The following is a 24,128-nucleotide window of genomic DNA, read 5'->3' as shown; positions in this document are numbered from 1 at the left end:
AGATGTATAATGAATATAAAGAAGTAGATTGCTAATATTCATTTATTTACAAAGAAATTAATAGGATACTCTTACAATTTCAAAGTTCTATTATGTGAAGGTAGTTCCCTTCCAGCAGAAGAAAATCTCCAATATGTTCAATAATAGTGCCACTTAACAAGAGCATATGATGTTACTATCCCATCCGTAGTCAGTAATTTGTCTAGCATGAGCTCAACAAACACACCTTAAACCAGCAGAAATAAAAAGTCATTTTGACTACAACACAAGATAAAGAGTAAAGAAATCAGCTAATTAAACTGTGAATCCTTAGTGTATAAAAATTAAAATTATACTAGAGTGCAAAGAAGTACAACCAGAACACAGTCATCTAACAAACTAAATGTCCTAAGAACAACGAAGAAAACAAAGTCAGTTTATTCTCAATATTTTTCTATTTTATAATATTTTAGAATAACTTCCTCTTTTGATCCCTAAAGAGAAAAATAGCACTATATAATAAGCTAATATTGAAATGAGATATACAATGAAGAGTATATATAAATTACTTTAATAAATGTGCTATGTTTTAAATAAAACAAATTTAAATCCAATAGTTACATCAACCCTGATGATGATAAAACAAATTTATCTGACCTCAAAGTTTGTATTTCTGAAGTAGTGGAACAAATCTATCATTAGTTATGGTTATCTCTTTTCATTTATTTTCTGTCTGAAAGAATTTAAAAGCTAGAGCTAGGCTGTATAGTCAGACTTACTAAGGAACTAAAATATATGCTTTATATACTTAGGAGATTTTGCTCACAGCAAAGGAGGGAAACCAGCAATAGATGAAAAAAAGTGCCCCTATTTTTAGAACTTGCTTTTATGGGCCCTCCTTAGATGATGCTCATTATATTTAGAAAAATGCAATTCAATGTTTGTCTGAAGGGGAGTAACATGTCAACCATTTAGTAAACACCTCGTAAGAGCAGTTAAATAGATAAATGGGTCATGATAATAAAATTTTCTTGACAAGTATATAGTCATTTCTTAAATTTAAAATTTTTTCATAACAGGTAGTAAGAAAAAAATCTGTCAATAGTTGATATCCTCTGTTTTATTCAATTAGCAAGAAGTTTTGCATATTGTTGTTTATCCATTAACAAAGGAAAAGTAAAGGCATTCTAACAGCATGATGTTAACAGAAACTGGAACTAAGGAAAATGAATTCACTTCGTGCCAGAAAGACTTAAGTGACACTTCCAATCCTGGAAGGTACAAGAGTAAAGTCCTATATCTCAACTAGAGGAACACCATGTAATAAATTGAGCTCGTAATAAATACCAACTCATTCTGAAGGTTGGTGAAATAAATTGCTCCCTAAAATACCAACTAGTACTAAATAACACAACAGCAGGGCAATCTGAATTCTCTGACTTTCCTAAGTAGAAATAGTTTCTTTTCTGGAAATATAACCCAAATAGGGTGACTTACCAGGTTGATGTACAGCTTGACAAAAATGCAAGGAGAATGACTTCCTGATAAAGGGAAAATTATAAGCCATTTTCAGTAAAATTTTGAAAATAGCCTGGAGGATAATCTTGTCCTGGAGAATGGTGATGAAAAAAAAGTCACACCCCAAAACTTGTGGTTCAATGACCTTCAACCATACTATAATTACTAACAAAGGTCATTACAGAACTTACCACACTGTTTTCTCAAATGAAAAAAAAAAAAAGAAAACATAGTTTAAAATGTTTAGTGATATCATAAGAGAAAGCTGACTCTAAATAACATTGCCTTACTAAGGTAAGGAAGGAGATATAAGAGGTCCTCCCTGACAGAGAGGAGTACTTTATCACTAACCTGGGTGAGAAATTTCACTGCATGCTAATAATAAAAAGCAATATTAATTGTGTTTTATTATTATTATTATTTTTATTTTTTTGTAGAGACAGAGTCTCACTTGACCTCCTTCAGTAGAGTGCCATGATGCCACAGGACTCACAGCAACCTCTAGCTCTTGGGCTTCAGTGATTCTCCTGCCTCAGCCTCCCACGCAGCTGGGACTACAGGCGCCCGCCACAACGCCCGGCTACTTTTTGGTTGCAGTTCAGCCGGGGCTGGGTTTGAACCCGCTACCCTCAGTATATGGGGCCGGCGCCCTACTCACTGAGCCACAGGTGCCACCCTATTATTATTATTATTATTTTTTTTCTTTTTGCAGTTTTTGGCCAGGGCTGGGTTTGAACCTGCCACCTCCAGCATATGGGGCTGGAGCAGTACTCCTTAGAGCCACAGGTGCCGCCCTTTATTATTGTTTTTAAATACCCTACAGGCACTGCAGCTCCTTATTGCCTATACCCTGCCTGGGACAGACCACGCCCACTGACCCACCCTTGATTCTCCCCACTGCATAAATGAAATTTTTCATAAATGAAATTTAATTTCTCTAGACGTTCTGAGAAAGATCCTACTGACAAATTAATAAATTGACCTGGAAGTCCAAACTGCCAAGAGAACTTTGGTTGCTTATGGCTTTAAACCTCACAGGCTTTAAACATGATCCAAATGACGTAGTAATGACATAAAAGAGTACCCATCAAAACAAGTTCTTAGGACACACAGAAATATCTTTCTGTTTGAGGAATTATGTTTCTCATAATTTTTAAAAATATACTAGCAATTCTTTTATTAAGAGCATATACATGCTAGATGCTGGAGAGGCTGTAGTGAACACTGTAGACATATTCTTTCTTTGTAAAGTTTACAGTCTAATAGAGGGACAATTTAAAATGAAAGTAAAATAAACTATGAACATTGCAATAACAGTAGAAATATAAGAAGCTATGAATGCATGTGGCAAGATCCCACAGTATTTTTCAAGCTTTTTAAAGCTTTAAACGCCACCCATGTGGTTGTACAAGAAACATATTTACATTGTAACCCAGTTTCTAAACATCTATAGTAAAATAATACAGATATAAATGTATCCACAGACACAACTGTATATAATTAACACTGGAAATGTTTCATGAAACAATATTTTGTACTTAGGATGTGTGGAAAGCTCTGATATTTTTCTACTGCATCTTTATTTTCATGGTCTTGAATCCCTGAAAACAGGATAGGTTTTGACCTAAAGTTTAAAGTATTTTTAAGTTGGCTATATTACTTAGTAAAGATACAAATTCTTCAGCCCAACTGGTCCCAGAAAACTGGCACTATAAAACTTGGCAGTTCTATTAGGCCAGAATATAACAGAACAATTGAGACCTGAAAATACACTGTAGCTATCTCTACAGGTTATCTGATAGCCCAGCTATCTGAGATACTTGTGTCTTCAGTAAAGTTCACAGAAATGTTTTCAAGGCTTGCTCTCTCTGATTGCTCCCCACTCAAAACCAATATATTCACTATACAATCTCCTGGACCACAAGCAGCAATAAGGACAGAACAAAAAATGTACTTTGCCTTAAAAGCAAATCAGCTGGAAACACGAGAGGAAGGTATATGGGAAAGCCTATATGGAAACAGAGAGGGCAGAAAGAATGAAAGCCTTGAAATTGGTCACTCACTTCTACCTCTGTTTCTTAAGAAATCATGCTTTCTAAAGAAAAGTATAAGTATTAATCTCATTAATCTTAACTTTACTTTGCAGGGTGGATAAAACTCCCTTTCAGGTTAGGAAGAAAATTTCCCAGATACAGACAACCAAAACCAACTTCCTATAGAGCCAGGAGTTTAGGAATTTAGAAATTTAGATACCCTGGAGACTGAAACATCGTTAACCTGTATCTACCAAATGTATATCTCTCTTTAAGTTATTCTCTATAATCAAGACAAGAAGTAAATGAAGTAATGAGTTCCACTACAGGTTGGGGAAATCTAGAGGCTTGCCGCATCATAAACAGATAATATTACACATATTATAAGAATAAAACTATCTTCTCTACATAGTTACTAATGATTTTTAGGGAGAAATCCCCTACAGAAAATTGAGTGTCCCTTCCATTGCCAATGTAAAGAAATTCTACCTCCCCAACAAGGTAAGAAGGCAGCTAGAACACTGCATTTATTATAAACTGAGAAGAATGTAAAAAGTCTATTAGAAAACTTTAATACTTTTTTTCACAGAAGATAAAAAAGAGAAAGATTAAAGGTATTTTCTTTGAAATAATGCCTATATGCAAAGCTCACCGTCTTTAGATAATTTCTACCTTTTAGAAATATAGTATAGGAAGATAGGGTTAAAACATAAGTCTGACAGAGAACAAAAAAGATATGAACAGAAACTGCACTAAAAACGAAGCTTATTTTTTTTTAATACAGAAGCCCAGACATAGTTCAGAAAGAGATATTCTCTAAAGCTTTTAATTTAATTTTTACTCTCTTATGAAAGCAGGCTCAAAGAACAGCCTAGAAATGAAACTAAAGACCTGAAGGGTACTTCTAAAGCCTAGTTCAAACTAAGTGCCAAGAGGGAAGGAGAAAATGAAAAACTTAGGGAAGAAGTGAGGGTCCTTTTGCACTGAGAAGTCTGAATGTATATTTTAGCTCTAGTTCTGAAATCTACATTGATGCTAAAGGACCCATAAAAAGGATGATATGCTTAAAATTTTTGGAAAATTAAATTTATATATTATATATTCTAATATACTGTCTCTTAGGAGCATTAATTGTAAGTAGGGGTACTGAGTTTGAAGGCACTTATGGCCTAATTAGCAAGTGGCTCAGTGACAAATATAGCCTGCTGTATTTAAAATGCTTAGTATCTATATAAATTATAGATGGTAATTTATGAAAGTTCTAATTCAACTGACTAGTGCAGTGAATGTCAAACAAAGGACAGCCAAATAGATATTGAAATTTCCACAGATACATGTTTTACAAAAGCCTACCTCTAAAGTAAAATAAAAAGCACATGTTACACTAATATCATCATTTTAGCATTAGAGGTAATATCACACACAAGAGCTTTGTTTTTCCACAAAGAACTTTGTCATATCATTTTCCACTTTAAAATCTTCCATGGCAATAAAATTCTCCAACGTATTTACAATCTTAATGCTAGAATCCACACAGTTAAGTTATTAATAAATGACAAGTTGGGAGGTTCCACTTACCTAGATATATTGTTGAAGCTGAGAAACAGACGTTGGAGGCAGGGCAAATTATCCACATCTTTCTAGAAGGAAAGAGAAAGCCGAAATTTATAGTTGAAAGTAAAAAACATTGAAAATGTCTTCCTACTCAGCTGTTGAAATATAGTCATTTCTATTTACTGCAACCTTGCTACACGATTGATTTCTATTAGACATTAAGCTCCATTCTTCTCCACTGCAGAGTAAATGGGAGGGTTTTAGAACATCCGCAGAGCAAGCTGCACCACTCGCAAGGTAAAAAGCACCAAGACGGGGAGAGATGCTGCTGCTAACCTCTTTAAGCATGCTTTTGGGAAAGATGCCAAAGTGCTACTTCAGCATTTCAGCTGTAGCACAAATACAGTATGATCAAACATTCGTTAAAAATCACGTTTACATTCAAAAGCTTTAAATTTAAAATTTATACAATTAGCCTTCTAAACACAAGTGAGAATTTCAAAGCTATTTACCTCATTATGCTCAAACCTTTGGAAATACACCACTCAGTTACAAATGAACCAATATACGGATAATTCCCTCCCCATAAAACTAAAAGCAGATCATAGTAAATGTCACTTAAGGGCACTGTAAGGGCAATTCCCAATCTAAACATGTATCAGAGGTTCTTACAATTGGAAACCTACCCTGTTATATTTATATAATGCACCCCAAAAGGACACCCTGCTATTTAAATAGTCATCATTCACAAATAGTGTTCAGGCCCAAAGGATTGTTAAAAATCACAAAATAAATACAAATAAAGTTACTTACTTGCATTAAGTAAAAACACACAAAGCTTCTGAAATGTATGTGATAACAGAATCCTGAAAAGGAAGCTTATTAATTACCTAGTCTATAACTTCATTATTCATGGAGAAAAGTAAACAGTCAAGGTTCCTACAGGGGCAGGATGAGGGTGAGGTGGGAAGGTAGCCCAGGAATACACACTGTCCTAGAGGCTGAGAGAGGACAAGATTCTAGTTAGCCTGCCTTCTAGTGCTCTGCTCTTTAAAATACTACATACTGCCACTTCTCATATAAGATGTTTCTCATTTTTAATGATAGTATCAGTTACAGAAATTCCCAGTTATGTGAGTTTAAATAATACAAACATAAACATATTTATATCTTATTGTGATCAATATTTAAACCTACATCAAAATTTGTTTTATTGTTTCTGTAAGTCATCAACTTCCTCTTTTCTTTCCCCACTTTTAAAAATTACTAATTCTGGAGAGAGCAAGATGGCTCCGAGTAACAGCTTCCTTGCATCTGGGCACTGTGAGTCTGGGGAGCTAAGACTCCAGGCATCTCTGGCTGGTGGGATCTGCCTATAATCATCCCTTTGAGGATACAGGGAGTCAGCAAGAGACTTCTGAACCCCAAGAGGAGGACAAAAACAGTGGAAAACTGTCAAGTAATTGCGTGTCTTCGATTGGTCTAATCCTGCCAACAGCTGAAAGTGCAGCAGCAGTGAGACTGCAAACCGGAAAGGCCTTATCTGTGAACTGTTTCGGTGTTTTTGGACTTGGCACTCAGTTGAACTGCCTTGGGGAGAGTTTGGGCAGGACTGTGAAGAACTTTGGGTGTTGTATGGGGCCCCAGACTGAGCCGCTGAGCTGGACGGATGGAGCTAATAGTGTTTGGCTGTGGGCTACAGGGAGCCATTGTGAGAGAACTGCCCCAACAAGGTCCGCCCTGAGGGTTTCAGAGCAAGGACCGGGTGGGAGCTAGTAACCTAGTGACTAAGCAGCCTAAAGGCAGGGACTGAGCCGCCTTAAGCCCTAACCGTCAGGGGCAGAGTGAGACCAGTTTTGGCACACTGGGTAAGTGGATACCCACTTCAGTAGTGATTCCAGCGACAAGCACTTTCCTGGGAAAGCTCCTGCTTAGCAATTTAGATGCTTAAAGTGCCTTTTAAGAGGGCTGAAGAGAGACTTAGGGTGTCTACCCTGTGGGGTTTGAGAAATCAGCGGAGGCCTCCAGTTGTATCAGCATTGTGATTAACATCTCCTACCTCAGAAGACCACCTGTTGCCCAGACAATATTCAACAAGATATATATATATATATATATACTGCTTTGTTTTTGTTTTTTTTCTGTTTGTTTTTTATTTTGATGTTGTTTCATTTTTTAATTTCAACCTTTTCTGTACAGATTTTTTTCTTCTCTTTCTGCAGTTTTCTAGTTTAAATACAATTTCCCATCACTGCCCTTTTCAATAACTGGAACTTCATTTTTGCTAGTGTTTCTACCCCTATTATTTGGTTTTTCACCCACTTTTATCCCATAAAGTTTCCTGTATGCTTGTTTTGATTTGATTTATAGCATTTTTGTCTTTCCTTACAACTTGGTGGAGGTGGGGTACTGTGTCTGACCAGGTTAGCAAAGAGTTGCTGACCTCAAGGGAACCACCCAACTGGGCACCCCCTGAGGTTGGGGTTTTTTTAAGGTTGTATCTAAGTACCCTACTGTACACCTATATTGCTCTGTCTCCCTCTTTCTGTGCTTCTCTTCCTTTTGTCAATATTCCTTTTACCCACCCCCTCTCCTTTCTCTATTTTCTTTTCTTTTTTTCATTCTTTCATTCATCCCTTCTTGCTTTACAACCTTCTCATCCTTCTGGTCCTATACCAAAAGGACTCATCGAAACCTTAGTCCACAGGCACGGGAACTTAAAGAGCAAGAGGAAGTGAAAGGAAAATTAGGGCAAGGAAACAGATAAAAGAAATCACTCATGAGGAAGAATCAGCAGAAAACTCCAGGCAACATGAAGAACCAGTCCAGAACAACCCTGCCAAGGGACCAAAAGGTAGCTACTGCAGAGGATTCCACCTATACAGAAATGTTAGGAATGACAGAAATGGAATTTAGAATACACACGATGAAAACAATGAAGGAAATGATGGAAACAATGAAGGAAACTGCTAATAAAGTGGAAAATAACCAAAAGGAAATCCAAAAACAGAATAAAAAAGAGATGAACGATATGAAGAATATAGAAAGGATATAGCAGACCTGAAAGAACTGAGGCAGTCAATTAGGGAACTTAAAGATGCAATGGAAAGTATCAGCAACAGGTTAGACCATGCAGAAGAAAGAATTTCAGAGGTAGAAGACAAAGTTCTTGAGACAACTCAGATAGTAAAAGAGGCAGAAAAGAAGAGAGAGAAAGCGGAACAGTCACTGTCAGAATTATGGGACCTTATGAAGTGTTCCAACATATGAGTTATAGGAATCCCAGAAGGGGAAGAAGAATGCCCCAGAGGAATGGAAGACACACTAGAGAATATTATAAAAGAAAATTTCCCAAATATCACCAAAGATTCTGACACACTGCTTTCAGAGGGATATCGGACCCCAGGTCGCCTCAACTCTCACCGAGCTTCTCCATGACACATTGTAATGAACCTGTCCAAAGTCAAGACAAAAGAAAAGATTCTGCAAGATGCCAGGAGTAAGTGCCAGTTGACCCACAGGGGCAAATGAATCAGTGTGACTGCAGACTTTTCTTTCTTTTTTTTTTTTTTATTGTTGGGGATTCATTGAGGGTACAATAAGCCAGGTTACACTGATTGCAATTGTTAGGTAAAGTCCCTCTTGCAATCATGTCTTGCCCCCATAAACCGTGACACACACCAAGGCCCCACCCCCTCCCTCCATCCTTTCTGCTTTTCCTCCCCCCCATAACCTTAATTGTCATTAATAGTGCTCATATCAAAATTGAGTACATAGGATTCATGCTTCTCCATTCTCGTGATGCTTTACTAAGAATAATGTCTTCCACGTCCATCCAGGTTAATACAAAAGATGTAAAGTCTCCAGTTTTTTTAATGGCTGAATAGTATTCCATGGTATACATATACCACAGCTTGTTAATCCATTCCTGGGTTGCTGGGCATTTAGGCTGTTTCCACATTTTGGCGATTGTAAATTGAGCTGCAATAAACAGTCTAGTACAAGTGTCCTTATGATCAAAGGATTTTTTTCCTTCTGGGTAGATGCCCAGTAATGGGATTGCAGGATCAAATGGGAGGTCTAGCTTGAGTGCTTTGAGGTTTCTCCATACTTCCTTCCAGAAAGGTTGTACTAGTTTGCAGTCCCACCAGCAGTGTAAAAGTGTTCCCTTCTCTCCACATCCACGCCAGCATCTGCAGTTTTGAGATTTTGTGATGTGGGCCATTCTCACTGGGGTTAGATGGTATCTCAGGGTGGTTTTGATTTGCATTTCTCTAATATATACAGATGATGAACATTTTTTCATATGTTTGTTAGCCATTCATCTGTCATCTTTAGAGAAAGTTCTATTCATGTCTCTTGCCCATTGATATTTGGGATTGTTGGCTTTTTTCATGTGGATTAATTTGAGTTCTCTATAGATCCTAGTTATCAAGCTTTTGTCTGATTCAAAATATGCAAATATCCTCTCCCATTGTGTAGGCTGTCTCTTTGCTTTGGTTGTTGTCTCCTTAGCTGTACAGAAGCTTTTCAGTCTAATGAGGTCCCATTTCTTTATTTTTGTTGTTGTTGCAATTGCCATGGCAGTCTTCTTCATGAAGTCTTTCCCCAGGCCAATATATTCCAGTGTTTTTCCTATGCTTTCTTGGAGGATTTTTATTGCTTCATGCCTTAAATTTAAGTCCTTTATCCATCTTGAATCAATTTTTGTGAGTGGGGAAAGGTGTGGGTCCAGTTTCAGTCTTTTACATGTAGACATCCAGTTCTCCCAACACCATTTATTGAATAGGGAGTCTTTCCCCCAAGGTATGTTCTTGTTTGGTTTATCAAAGATTAGGTGGTTGTAAGATGTTAGTTTCATTTCTTGGTTTTCAATTCGATTCCAAGTGTCTATGTCTCTATTTTTGTGCCAGTACCATGCTGTCTTGACCACTATGGCTTTGTAGTACAGGCGAACATCTGGTATGCTGATGCCTCCAGCTTTATTTTTATTACTAAGAACTATACGGGGTTTTTTCTGGTTCCATACAAAACGCAGAATCATTTTTCCCAAATCTTGAAAGTATGATGTTGGTATTTTGATAGGAATGGCATTGAATAGGTAGATTGCTTTGGAAAGTACAGACATTTTAACAGTGTTGATTCTTTTCATCCATGAACATGGTATGTTCTTCCATTTGTTAATGTCCTCTGCTATTCATTTCTGAGAATTTCATATTTTTCTTTATAGAGGTCCTTCACCTCCTTCGTTAGGGATATTCCTAGGTATTTCATTTTCTTTGAAACTATGGTGAAGGCAGTTGTGTCCTTAATTAGCTTCTCATCTTTACTGTTATTGGCATATACAAAGGCTACTGACTTGTGGACATTGATTTTATATCCTGAAACATTACTGTATTTTTTGAAGACTTCTAGGAGTCTTGTGGTTGAGTCTTTGGGGTTCTCTAACTATAAGATCATGTCGTCAGCAAAGAGGGAGAGTTTGACCTCCTCTGCTCCCATTTGGATTCACTTTATTTCCTTATCTTGCCTAATTGTATTGGCTAGAAATTCCAGCACTATGTTGAATAGTAAAGGTGACAGAGGACAACCTTGTCTGGTTCCAGTTCTAAGAGGAAAAGCTTTCAGTTTTACTCCATTCAGTAAAATATTAGCAGTGGGTTTGTCATAGATAGCTTCAGTCAGTTTTAGAAATGTGCCACCTATGCCTATACTCTTCAGTGTTCTAATTAGAAAAGGATGCTGGATTTTATCAAATGCTTTTTCTGCATCTATTGAGAGGATCATGTGATCTTTATCTTTGCCTCTGTTAATATTGTGGATAACATTTATGGACTTGCGTATGTTAAACCAGCCTTGCATCCCTGGGATGAAACCTAATTGATCATGATCTATGACTTTTTTGATGATAATCTGTAATCTATTTTCTCGGATTTTGTTGAGAATTTTTGTATCTATATTCATGAGTGAGATTGGTCTGAAATTCTCCTTTTTGGTTGGGTCTTTTCCTAGTTTTGGTATCAGGGTGATGTTTGCTTCATAGAATGTGTTGGGGAAGATTCCTTCCTCCTCAATTTTTTGGAATAATTACTGCAGTACAGGAATAAGGTCTTCCTTGAAGGTTTGATAGAATTCTGGTGTGAAGCCATCTGGACCAGGGCATTGTTTGGTTGGAAGATTTTTTATCGTTTCTTTAATCTCAGTGCTTGAAATTGGTCTCTTCAGGAGCACTATTTCATCCTGGCTAAGTCTAGGGAGACGGCGTGATTCCAAATATTTATCCATTTCCTTCACATTGTCAAATTTCTGGGCATAGAGTTTCTGGTAGTATTCAGAGATGATCTCTTGTATTTCTGTGGGATCAGTTGTTATTTATCGTTTCTCATTGAGGTTACTAGAGATTTTTCTTTTGTATTTCTCGTTACTCTGGCCAATGGTTTATCTATTTTATTTATTTTTTTAAAAAAACCAACTCCTTCATTCATTAATTTTCTGAAGGATTCTTTTGTTTTCAGTTTCATTGATCTCTGATTTGATTTTGGATATTTCTTGTCTTCTACTGAGTTTAGGCTTAGATTGTTCTTCTTTTTCCAATTCCATAAGATGGCTTGTGAGATTGTGGATGTGCTCTCTTTCCGTTTTTCGAATGTAGGTGTCTAAAGCGATGAATTTTCCTCTCAAAACTGCTTTTGTAGTATCCCACAGGTTTTGGTAGCTTGTGTCTTCATTGTTGTTATCCTCAAGGAAGTTGATAATTTCCTGTTTTATTTCTTCCTGCACCCATCTGTTATTCAACAGAAGATTGTTTAATTTCCATGCTTTTGTGTGGGGTCGAGCGTTTTTGTTAGAGTTGAGTTCCACCTTTAGTGCCTTATGGTCTGAGAAAATACAAGGTAAAATTTCAATTCTTTTGATTCTCTTGATATTTGTTTTGTGTCCCAGAATATAATCAATTTTGGAGACTGTTCCATGGGGTGATGAGAAGAATGTATATTCTTTACCTTTGGGCTGGAGTGTTCTATATGCGTCTATCAAGCACAGTTGTTCTAGGGTCTCTTTTAAATCTCTTATATCTTTGTTTAATTTCTGTTTAGAGGATCTGTTCAGCTCTGTAAAAGGAGTGTTATTATGGTATTATCAGATATCATATTGCTCAGACTGAGTAAGGTCTATTTCTAGAATCTGGGAGCATTTAAATTGGGTGCATAAATATTTAAAATTGAAATGTCTTCTTGTTGTATTTTTCCCTTGACCAATATAAAGTGACCATCTTTGTCTTTTTTGACTTTAGTTGCTTTAAATCCACATGTATCTGAAAATAAGATTGCAACTCCTCTTTTCTTCTGAATTCCACTTGCCTGAAAAGTTGTCTTCCAACCTTTGCCTCAGAGTTTTAGTTTGTCTTCTGAAGCCAGGTGTGTTTCTTGCAGACAGCAGATGGATGGCTTGTGTTTTTTAATCCAGTCAGCCAATCTATGTCTCTTCAGTGGGGAATTCAAGCCATTAACATTTATGGAGATAATTGATAAGTGTGGTAGTATTCTATTCGTCTTATTTTGTGACAGTCCATTGCTTAGTTTTGTCTTTTGCATCAGTGTGGAGGTTAGGTTCTGTCCTTTAATATCTGTGTTCTTACCTTACTGCTGATCCATTGTGATGGTCAGTGTATAGAACAGGTTGAAGTATTTCCTGTAGAGCTGGTCTTGTTGTGGCAAATTTCCTCAATGTTTGTATATCCGTAAATGATTTGATTTCTCCGTCAATTTTAAAGCTTAGCTTAGCAGGGTACAAAATTCTGGGCTGGAAATTGTTCTGTTTAAGTAGATTAAAGGTAGATGACCATTGTCTTCTTGCTTGGAAAGTTTCATTAGAGAAGTCTGCGGTCACTCTGATGGATTTGCCCCTGTAGGTCAACTGGCACTTACTCCTGGCAGCTTGCAGAATCATTTCTTTTGTCTTGACTTTGGTCAGGTTTATCACAATGTGTCTTGGAGAAGCTCGGTTAGAGTTGAGGCGACCTGGGGTCCGATATCCCTCTGAAAGCAGTGTGTCAGAATCTTTGGTGATATTTGGGAAATTTTGTTGTATAATATTCTCTAGTATGGCTTCCATTCCTCTGGGGCATTCTTCTTCCCCTTCTGGGATTCCTATAACTCGTATGTTGGAATGCTTCATAGCGTCCCATAATTCTGACAGTGAACGTTCTGCTTTCTCTCTCTTCTTTTCTGCCTCTTTTACTATCTGAGTTATCTCAAGAACTTTGTCTTCTACCTCTGAAATTCTTTCTTCTGCATGGTCTAACCTGTTTCTGATACTTTCCATTGCATCTTTAAGTTCCCTAATTGACTGTTTCAGTTCCTTCAGCTCTGCTACATCCTTTCTATATACGTCATATCGTTCATCTCTTATTTGATTCTGTTTTTGGATTTCCTTTTGGTTATTTTCCACTTTATTAGCAGTTTCCTTTATCGTTTCCTTCATTTCTTTCAGTGTTTTCATCATGTCTATTCTAAATTCCCTTTCTGTCATTCCTTACATTTCTTTATTGGTGGAATCCTCTGCCGTAGCTACCTCATGGTCCCTTGGCAGGGTTGTTCTGGACTGGTTCTTCATGTTGCCTGGAGTTTTCTGCTGATTCTTCCTCATGAGTGATTTCTTTTATCTGTTTCCTTGCCCTAATTTTCCTTTCACTTCCTCTTGCTCTTTAAGTACTCATGCCTGTGGACTAAGGTCTTGATGAGTCCTTTTGGTACAGGACCAGAAAGATGAGAAGGTTGAAGAGCAAAAAAGGAGGAATGAGCGAAAAGAAAAAAAAGATAGAGAAGGGAGATGGGGTGGGTAAAAGGAATATTGACAAAAAGAAGAGACGCACAGAAAGAGGGAGACAGAGCAATATAGGTGTACAGTAGGGTACTTTGACACTTCTTCTTAAAAGAACCCAACTTTCTGGGGATGCCCAGTTGGGTGGTTCCCTTAAGGTCAGCAGCTCTTTGCTAACCTGGTCAGACACAGTACCCCACCTCCACCAAGTAGAGAGGAAAGACAAAAATGCTATAAATCAAACCAAAACAAGGAAACAGAAAACTTTACGGGATAAAATTTGGTGGAAAACCAAATAATAGCGGTAGAAACACCAGCAAAAATGAAGCTCTAGTTATTGAAAAAGGCAGCAATGGGAAATTATAATTACACTAGAAAAATTGAGAAAGAAAAAAAATCTGTACGGAAAAGTTTGAAATTAAAAAACAAAACAACATCAGAAGAAACAGAAAAAGAACCAAACCAAAATAACAGAAAAAAAAAACACAACCAAAAACAAAGCAGTATGTATATGTTGTTGAATAGTGTCTGGGCAACACGTGGTCTCCTGGGGTATGAGCGTTAATCACAGTGCTGATACGACTGGAGGCTGCAGATTTCCCCAACCCCAGCAGGTAGACACCCTAAATTTCCCTTCAGCCCTCTTAAAAGTTGCACTTTGAACTTGTAAACTCGCTGAGTAGAAGCTTTCCCAGGAAAGTGCTTGTCACCGGAATCACTGCTGAAGTGGCTATCCACTTACCCAGTGTGTCAAAACTGGTCTCACTCTGCCCCTGAGACTTAGGGCTATAAGGTGGCTCAGACCCCGCCCTTAGGCTACTCTGTCGCTGGGTTACCAGCTCCCGCCTGATTCTTGCTCTGCGACCCTGAAGGTGGAGCTTGCCAGGGCAGATCACTCACAATGGCTCCTTGTGCCCCACAGCCAAACACCAATAGCTCTGTCTGGCTTAGCGGCTCAGACTGGGGCCCTAGACAACGGCCGAAGTTCTCCACACTCCCACTCAGGCTCTCCCCAAGGCAGTTCAACCAAGTGCCAAGTCCAAAGACACCAAAACAGTTCACAGGTAAGGCCTTTCCGGTTTGCAGTCTCACTACTACTGTACTTACTTACAGTTGCTGGCGCGTTTAGACCGATTGAACACACGCGACCACTTGCCAGTTTTCCACTGTTTTAGTCCTCCTCTTGGGGTCCAGAAGTCTCAGCTCACTCCCTGTATCCTCACAAGGATGATTATAGGCAGATCCCACCAGCCAGAGATGCCCGGAGTTCTATCTTCCCAGACTCATGGTGCCCAGATACAAGGAAGCTGCTATTCGGCCGCCACCTTGCTCGAACTGGTGACTCAGTTTTTGAATAGTTTTCTCACAGTCCTTTCTGTTATTCTCTGTGAAGTTTAACCAGGGCACCTTCCCTATACTGATGCTTCCAGAAGGCTTCATTTCCTGACTGTACTCAAACCACACATCTTGGTTTTGCTAATATAGTGCTGCAGTACTGGGTTTCTCGGGGCTGAAACCGGTGTTCTGTGAAGATGAGTAGCAACTGTAGAATTTTCTAATGAAACTTTCCAAGCAAGAGGACAATGGTCATCTACCTTTAATCTACTTAAACAGAACAATTTCCAGCCCAGAATTTTGTACCCTGCTAAGCTAAGCTTTAAAATTGATGAAATCAAATCATTTACGGATATACAAACATTGAGGAAATTCGCCATAACAAGACCAGCTCTACAGAAAATATTTCAACCTGTTCTACACACTGACCATTACAATGGATCAGCAGCAAAGTAAAAACTCAGAAATTAAAGGACAGAACCTAACCTCCACACTGATGCAAAAGATAAAACTAAGCAATGGACTGTCACAAAATAAGATGAATAGAATACTACCACACTTATCAATTATCTCCATAAATGTTAATGGCTTGAATTCCCCACTGAAGAGACACAGATTGGCTGACTGGATTAAAAAACACAAGCCATCCATTTGCTGTCTGCAAGAAACACACCTGGCTTCAAAAGACAAATTAAAACTCCGAGTCAAGGGTTGGAAAACAATTTTTCAGGCAAATGGAATTCAGAAGAAAAGAGGAGTTGCAATCTTATTTTCAGATACATGTGGATTTAAAGCAACTAACGTCAAAAAAGACAAAGATGGTCACTTTATATTGGTCAAGGGAAAAATACAACAAGAAGACATTTCAATTCTAAATATTTATGCACCCAATTTAAATGCTCCCAGATTCTTGAAACACACCTTACTCAGTCTGAGCAATATGATATCCGATAATACCATAATAACAGGAGACTTTAACACTCTTCTTACAGAGCTGGACAGATCCTCTAAACAGAAATTTATAAGAGATTTAAATGAGACCCTAGAACAACTGTGCTTGATAGACGCATATAGAACACTCCAGACCAAAGATAAAGAATACACATTCTTCTCATCACCTCATGGAACATTCTCCAAAATTGATCATATTCTGGGACACAAAACAAATATCAACAGAATCAAAAGAATTGAAATTTTACCTTGTATCTTCTCAGCCCATAAGGCACTAAAGGTGGAACTCAACTCTAACAAAAACGCTCGACCCCACACAAAGGCATGGAAATTAAACAATCTTCTGTTGAATAACAGATGGGTGCAGGAAGAAATAAAACAGGAAATCATTAATTTCCTTGAGCATAACAACAATGAAGACACAAGCTACCAAAACCTGTGGGATACTGCAAAAGCAGTTTTGAGAGGAAAATTCATCGCTTTAGATGCCTACATTCGAAAAACAGAAAGAGAGCGCATCAACAAACTCACAAGCCATGTTATGGAGTTGGAAAAAGAAGAACAATCTAAGCCTAAACTCAGCAGAAGACAAGAAATATCCAAAATCAAATCAGAGATCAATGAAACTGAAAACAAAAGAATCCTTCAGAAAATTAATGACACAAGGAGTTGGTTTTTTGAAAAAATAAATAAAATAGATAAACCATTGGCCAGACTAATGAGAAATAGAGAAGTAAAATCTCTAGTAACTTCAATCAGAAATAATAAAGGGGAAATAACAACTGATCCCACAGAGATACAAGACATCATCTCTGAATACTACCAGAAACTCTATGCCCAGAAATTTGACAATGTGAAGGAAATGGATCAATATTTGGAATCACACCCTCTCCCTAGACTTAGCCAGGATGAAATAGAGCTCCTGAAGAGACCAATTTCAAGCACTGAGATCAAGGAAACAATAAAAAATCTTCCAACAAAAAAATGCCCTGGTCCAGGTGGCTTCACACCAGAATTCTATCAAATCTTCAAGGAAGACCTTATTCCTGTACTGCAGAAAGTATCCCAAAAAATTGAGGAAGAAGGAATCTTCTCCAACACATTCTATGAAGCAAACATCACCCTGATACCAAACCCAGGAAAAGATCCAAACAAAAAGGAGAATTTCAGACCAATCTCACTCATGAATATAGATGCAAAAATTCTCAACAAAATCCTAGCCAAAAGATTACAACTTATCATCAAAAAAGTCATACATCATGATCAAGTAGGTTTCATCCCAGGGATGCAAGGCTGGTTTAACATACGCAAGTTCAAAAATGTTATGCACCATATTACCAGAGGCAAAAATAAAGATCACATAATCCTCTCAATAGATGCAGAAAAAGCATTTGATTAAATCCAGCATCCTTTTCTAATTAGAACACTGAAGAGTATAGGCATAGGTGGCACATTTCTAAAACTGATTGAAGCTATCTATGACAAACCCACTGCTAATATTTTACTGAATGGAGTAAAACTGAAAGCTTTTCCTCTTAAAACTGGAACCAGACAAGGTTGTCCTCTGTCACCTTTACTATTCAACATAGTGCTAAAAGTTCTAGCCAGTACAATTAGGCAAGACAAGGAAATAAATGGAATCCAAATGGGAGCAGAGGAGGTCAAACTCTCCCTCTTTGCAGCCGACATGATCTTATACTTAGAGAATCCCAAAGACTCAACCACAAGATTACTAGAAGTCAACGAAAAATACAGTAATGTTTCAGGATATAAAATCAACGTCCACAAGTTAGTAGCCTTTGTGTACACCAATAACAGTAAAGATGAGAAGTTAATTAAGGACACAACTCCCTTCACCATAGTTTCAAAGAAAATGAAATATCTAGGAATACACCTAATGAAGGAGGTGAAGGACCTCTATAAAGAAAATTATGAAATCCTCAGAAAGGAAATAGCAGAGGATTTTAAAAAATGGAAGAACACACCATGCCCACGGATGGGCAGAATCAACATTGTTAAAATGTCTATACTTCCCAAAGCAATCTACCTATTCAATGCCATTCCTATCAAAATACCAACATCGTACTTTCAAGATGTGGAAAAAATGATTCTGCATTTTGTATGGAACCGGAAAAAACCCCGTATAGCTAAGGCAGTTCTTAATAATAAAAATAAAGCTGGGGGCATCAGCATACCAGATTTTAGTCTGTACTACAAAGCCATAGTGGTCAAGACAGCATGGTACTGGCACAAAAATAGAGACATAGATACTTGGAATCGAATAGAAAACCAAGAAATGAAACTAACATCTTACAACCACCTAATCTTCGATAAACCAAACAAGAACATACCTTAGGGGAAAGATTTCCTATTCAATAAATGGAGAACTGGATATCCACATGTAAAAGACTGAAACTGGACCCACACCTTTCCCCACTCACAAAAATTGATTCAAGATGGATAAAGGAGTTAAGTTTAAGGCATGAAACAATAAAAATCCTCAAAGAAAGCATAGGAAAAACACTGGAAGATATTGGCCTGGGGAAAGACTTCATGAAGAAGACTGCCATGGCAATTGCAACAACAACAAAAATAAACAAAAGGTACTTCATGAAACTGAAAAGCTTCTGTACAGCTAAGGAGACAACAACCAAAAGAGACAACTTACACAATGGGAAAGGATATTTGCATATTTTGAATCAGACAAAAGCTTGATAACTAGGATCTATAGAGAACTCAAATTAATCCACATGAAAAAAGCCAACAATCCCATATATCAATGGGCAACCTTCTCTAAAGAAGACAGACAAATGGCTAACAAACATATGAAAAAATGTTCATCATCCCTATCCATTAGAGAAATGCAAATCAAAACCACCCTGAGATACCATCTAACCCCAGTGAGAATGGCCCACATCACAAAATCTCAAAACTGCAGATGCTGGCGTGGATGTGGAGAGAAGGGAACACTTTTACACTGCTGGTGGGACTGCAAACTAGTACAACCTTTCTGGAAGGAAGTATGGAAAAACCTCAAAGCACTCAAGCTAGACCTCCCATTTGATCCTGCAATCCCATTACTGGGCATCTACCCAGAAGGAAAAAAATCCTTTGATCATAAGGACACTTGTACTAGACTGTTTATTGCAGCTCAATTTACAATCGCCAAAATGTGGAAACAGCCTAAATGCCCACCAACCCAGGAATGGATTAACAAGCTGTGGTATATGTATACCATGGAATACTATTCAGGTATTTAAAAAAAAAAATGGAGACTTTACATCCTTCATATTAACCTGGATGGAAGTGGAAGACATTATTCTTAGTAAAGCATCAGAAGAATGGAGAAGCATGAATCCTATGTACTCAATTGTGATATGAGGACAATTAATGACAATTAAGGTCATGGGGGAAGGAAAAGCAGAGAGTGAAGGAGGGAGGGGGTGGGGCCTTGGTGTGTGTCACACTTTATGGGGACAAACATGATTGCAAGAGGGACTTTACCTAACAAATGTAATCAATGTCACCTGGCTTATTGTACCCTCAATGAATCCCCAACAATAAAAAAATATATGTATTTTAAGAGAACATAAAAAGGTATTGGCAAATAGACATCCTCCTACAGATTCGCCATTTCTTAATTTTAATTACAAATACTGTTAAATTCCTTTATACCTTTTTTCAGAAAAAAAATAAATAAAATTACTAATTCTAAGACTTAATAAGACTTTAGACAAGTGCATTAAATTACAGGTGGTCCCCAAGTTAATAAACATCTGGCTTATATCCAATTAATATTTATAAATAGAGGTTATTACAGTAAGTCCCTTAGTTACAAACATCCGACTAACATATGACTTGCATGTACAACAGAGGCCATTACAAGTTATAGATAAATATACAAAACCTACCATGTTTATAACCTGGAGTGCACCTATATGGACATGCCTCAATTTCCCCAAAATGTTGCACTTCTTTTTTTTTTTAAGTTTTTACTTCAGATAAATATGAGGGTACAGATGATTAGGTAATATTGTTTGCATTTGTTAGTTAAAGTCCAAGTTGTAGTTGTGCCTCTCCCCAAGGAGTTGTGCCATATACCTTTACATTGTGTCTGTTAGGTGAGAGTACACCAACCTCCCCTTCTCTTCTCTCCTCTTCCTACCTTAAGTTTAATTGTGTCTTTCTCTTGTGTGGGCATGTATTTGTTCATCTACTAGTTTAATATTAGTACTGAGTACATTGGATACTTGCTTTTCCATTCTTGTGATACTAAGGAGAATGTTCTCCAATCCCATCCAGGTTAATGCAAAAGATATAAAGTTTCCATCTTTTTTGTAGCTGAATAATATTCCATGGTATATATATACCACAGTTAATTAACCCATTCATGTGTTGATGGGCATGCATTTATTTTAAAAAGCATATTGCACAAAGAAAATATAAAAGTGATAGAATTATGGCAAAGACTCTTAATGGTTTTTGAGTGAGCATAGAAAAAATGAATCAGGCTTAAGACATTCTCCTACTTTCCTGGGTACTATTGTACAAACTTCTCTCAATCCCTTAAGCCCTAGCCTAAATAGTATAAAAGGCATACAACTGCCCATGATCAAAACATTGGCTATGTATTCCATTCATTGGACACCACCATTCTCAGGACCACCGCTAAAATGCCTGCACCACAGATGTGAGACTGTTATTTTTAGAGCTTTTCATGGGCAAGGACGAGGTCTGTAGAATTAAGGAAAGAAGCCAAATTTCCCTCAGTGAATGACAGGCTTTATATGTGGGCAAACTTCCTGAATCATCTCTCTTTCAGCTACCTCACCCTGATGTCATAAAAATGGAAGAAGAATGATGATCTAGTGATAGGGCCCATTTTATTGCAGAGGTGTGTTACCCAAAGGTCATCTTGCTGTCTCTGTACTCAGTAGAAACATGAAGTCATAGCCAAATTGAAAGCCGTCTCTGTAGTCCTGGGTAATCTGTTCTTCCAAATTCTTCCTAGAATCTGTCAGCATTATTACTGACACCTCAATGTGAGAAAGTGAGAGGCAGGAGCCTAGATCTCCTTTGAATCAGGTTATCTTTTAAAGAAAACTACATTTGACTTCTTGAACTCTAGCACACCATCTTCAGAGACTATAGACACTTTTTAAGACATAATTTTTGCTATTAAAATATAAACTCAAATTATACTGGTCTATGATTACTTGAAAAATGGATTTTGCAAATTAAACAAAATCATAATACTTTACATTTATCTTTAGTTATGAAACAAAATTTACCAGAAGTCTTTATCAAATTTTCAAAATTATTTTAATAGTCATTACCTGATAGTTACAAAAACTACTCATAACAAATTAAAAAACTAAAATACAGAATTCAACTATGTATATTCCTGTAGCCATTTACATAGATAGACTTTCCAGAACTTTAAAAAGTAAAATTACCCAAAATCATTTTGCATTGCTCCAAATTTCATTTCTGTATTTCTTATGAGAACTCTTTTTAGCAGTTCTGGGATATACTTTTGTAACGAAATTCTAGCATTACAAATAGACAAAAAGAAAAAACATGTTCATGATATCACTTATTTATGCATGGATTACTTATAGGAAAAGACTTGTAAAAAAACTATTAGAGGATGGCTTCTCTAATATGAGAGAGTAAACAAAAGATACAAAACATGTAAGATCTAGGGAGTGAGATTCACCATCTAAGAGAGGCAAAGAGAAATCCAAGGATGACATCTACTTAGCAGGGCTAACAGCAATCAGTCTGCATTAGAGAGAGAAGACAAGAGCCTCAACAAGGTGTATTTCCAAGGGCCAAAAATAAAACTTAGATTACCTGACATATTTGCCATATACAATGAGGAATTTTAGAATTCTGTTGGAGAATTTAAATACTAATTAATGACAGTTAATGGGGAAAATAAGGCAGTATTAATCCCAGGGAAAACGTAAGTTTAATATCATGGTTCACGACTCTGCAACTTTTACCTTGCTATGTCAATACAATATATTATATCATAAATTTATCAATTTTAATTAAGCCTCTGCATTAAAAGGTCTACCCTAAACCAGAATTTCAAGAAATATAAAAAATAAATTCCCTGCCTTTGCCCTTGACAAACCAAGACTTTGTTAAGATAGTATGCTTTTACATGCCAGCAAGTAATAATATCATTATTGCTTTATCAATAAATTATTCTGTTAGTATTCTTGGGGACTAGCCTTCAATATACTTATCAAAAAAATATCATGTAATGTATTCCCAACCCTGGAATACTACTTCTGCCCAGAGGTCAGATCTGTGACTGCTGCTTCCCACTTGTCCCTGCTGGGCAAGGAGAAAACAGTCCTGGTGTTCACACATGCCTGTGAGCAACGATGGGCACCCTTGCTGCTAGCACCTCTGAGGGGACAGATCAGGAGACCACAGGCCTGGCACTTGCTGCTGTGGCCTGGGTGATGCCACTCAACTACACCTTCTACTGGACCCAGACAAAGCACATGCCTATAGCCTTGGTGCCCAATGTTCACTGTCAGGGCAGTTGAACCACTGCCACCAATTCACTGCCACCTATGAGGCCCCAAACTTGTTGAAGGACAAGAGCCAGTGTAGCTGCCACCTTTGGAAATGGGCAGACTGCATGCCATGGATCCACACCACACCCTGCCCATTCACCCATGCCCCAGCTCACAGGTGTGAGTGCCATGCCCCAGGTATCAGCTCCATTCTGTGCAGGCACTCTGCCCATGGGCCTTGTCCTGCCTGGTCAAGCTTTCAGAGTAGGACACAAACACACCATCCAGGGAGTGCATCTTCACTCTGTTATTAAGTGCAACTTCACTTAGTAACAGAGATTCCAGCAGAGAAGAACAGATGTAACTGTACTTTTTATCTGTTTGGGGCTGAAAGAAGTCCCAGATGAGGAGAAGCCAGCATAACAACTCTGGCAATATGAAAAAATAGGCTGTCTCAATATCTCAAGTGGATCACAATAACTCTCCAGCAATAAGCTCCAACTAAAGGGAAATCATTGAAATGACACATATGGAAGCCAGATTATGTATGACAAGTAAGATGAATGGAATTAAGGAGATAGTTAAAAAAAAAAATCAAAGGAACAAAAAAGTAATTCAGGACATGAGAAAAAATTCAAAGAACAGAGAAATAACATTATAAAATATATAACAGACCTTAAAGAAAATGAAAGAGTCATTTACAGAATTGTAAAATACGGCAGAAAACTTTAACAACAGACTAGACTAAGCAGGAGAAAGAATTTCATAGCTTGAAAACAAAGATTTTAAAGTAATATAGTCAGTAAAAATTGTAGGAAAGAGAATGAACAATCACCACAAGAAATACAGGATTATCCAGAGTAAGCTAATACTAGAATCATAGGTATCCCTGAGAAAGAAAAAGAAAAGTTAACAAGTATAGCAAACCTATTTGAGAGAATAACTGAGGACAATTTTGCTGGTTTTGCCAGACATCTAGACATATAGATACAAGATGTGCATCGAAAACCTAGATTATTCATAACAAATAGAATACCATCAAAACACACAGTTATCAGCCTGGCCAAAGTCAAAGTGAAGGAGAAAATCCTACAAGCCATAATACAAAAGCAACACGTTACTTACAAAGCAGAACCCACAAGACTAAAAGCAGACCTTTTAGCAGAGCTCTTTCAAGTCAGAAAAGATTGGGGTTCCACTAAATGGAACAACTTCCAGCCAAGAATTTTTTATCCTGTAAAACTTAAATGAAGGAGAAACCAAGTCTTTCCCAGACAAGCAAACACTAAGGGAATTTGTTACCACTAGACCTACCCTACAGGAAATGCTTATAATTGCTTTATTCATGTATCAAAACAACTGACACCCAGCAGGGTTAAAACACCCAGAAGTTAACGCTCAC

General features: G+C 37.4%; 1 protein-coding gene across 6 annotated transcripts in view; it reads right to left on the bottom strand.

Annotated features, from left to right (window-relative positions):
- Positions 1-24,128, bottom strand: part of LRRC49 (leucine rich repeat containing 49) — a 164,002-nt gene that overhangs the window by 83,149 nt on the left and 56,725 nt on the right. For all 6 annotated transcript variants that reach the window (XM_053594799.1, XM_053594800.1, XM_053594802.1 and 3 more), the window contains one exon: positions 5,109-5,170. In XM_053594799.1, coding sequence (XP_053450774.1) covers positions 5,109-5,170 — 62 coding nt within the window. The remainder of the gene's footprint in view (positions 1-5,108; positions 5,171-24,128) is intronic.

This window comes from Nycticebus coucang, chromosome 6 (genome assembly GCF_027406575.1).
Source record: "Nycticebus coucang isolate mNycCou1 chromosome 6, mNycCou1.pri, whole genome shotgun sequence".
Classification (NCBI taxonomy): Eukaryota; Metazoa; Chordata; class Mammalia; order Primates; family Lorisidae; genus Nycticebus; species Nycticebus coucang.
The sequence above is the reverse complement of the archived record's forward strand: the minus strand, read 5'-3'. Positions and strand labels throughout refer to the sequence as shown.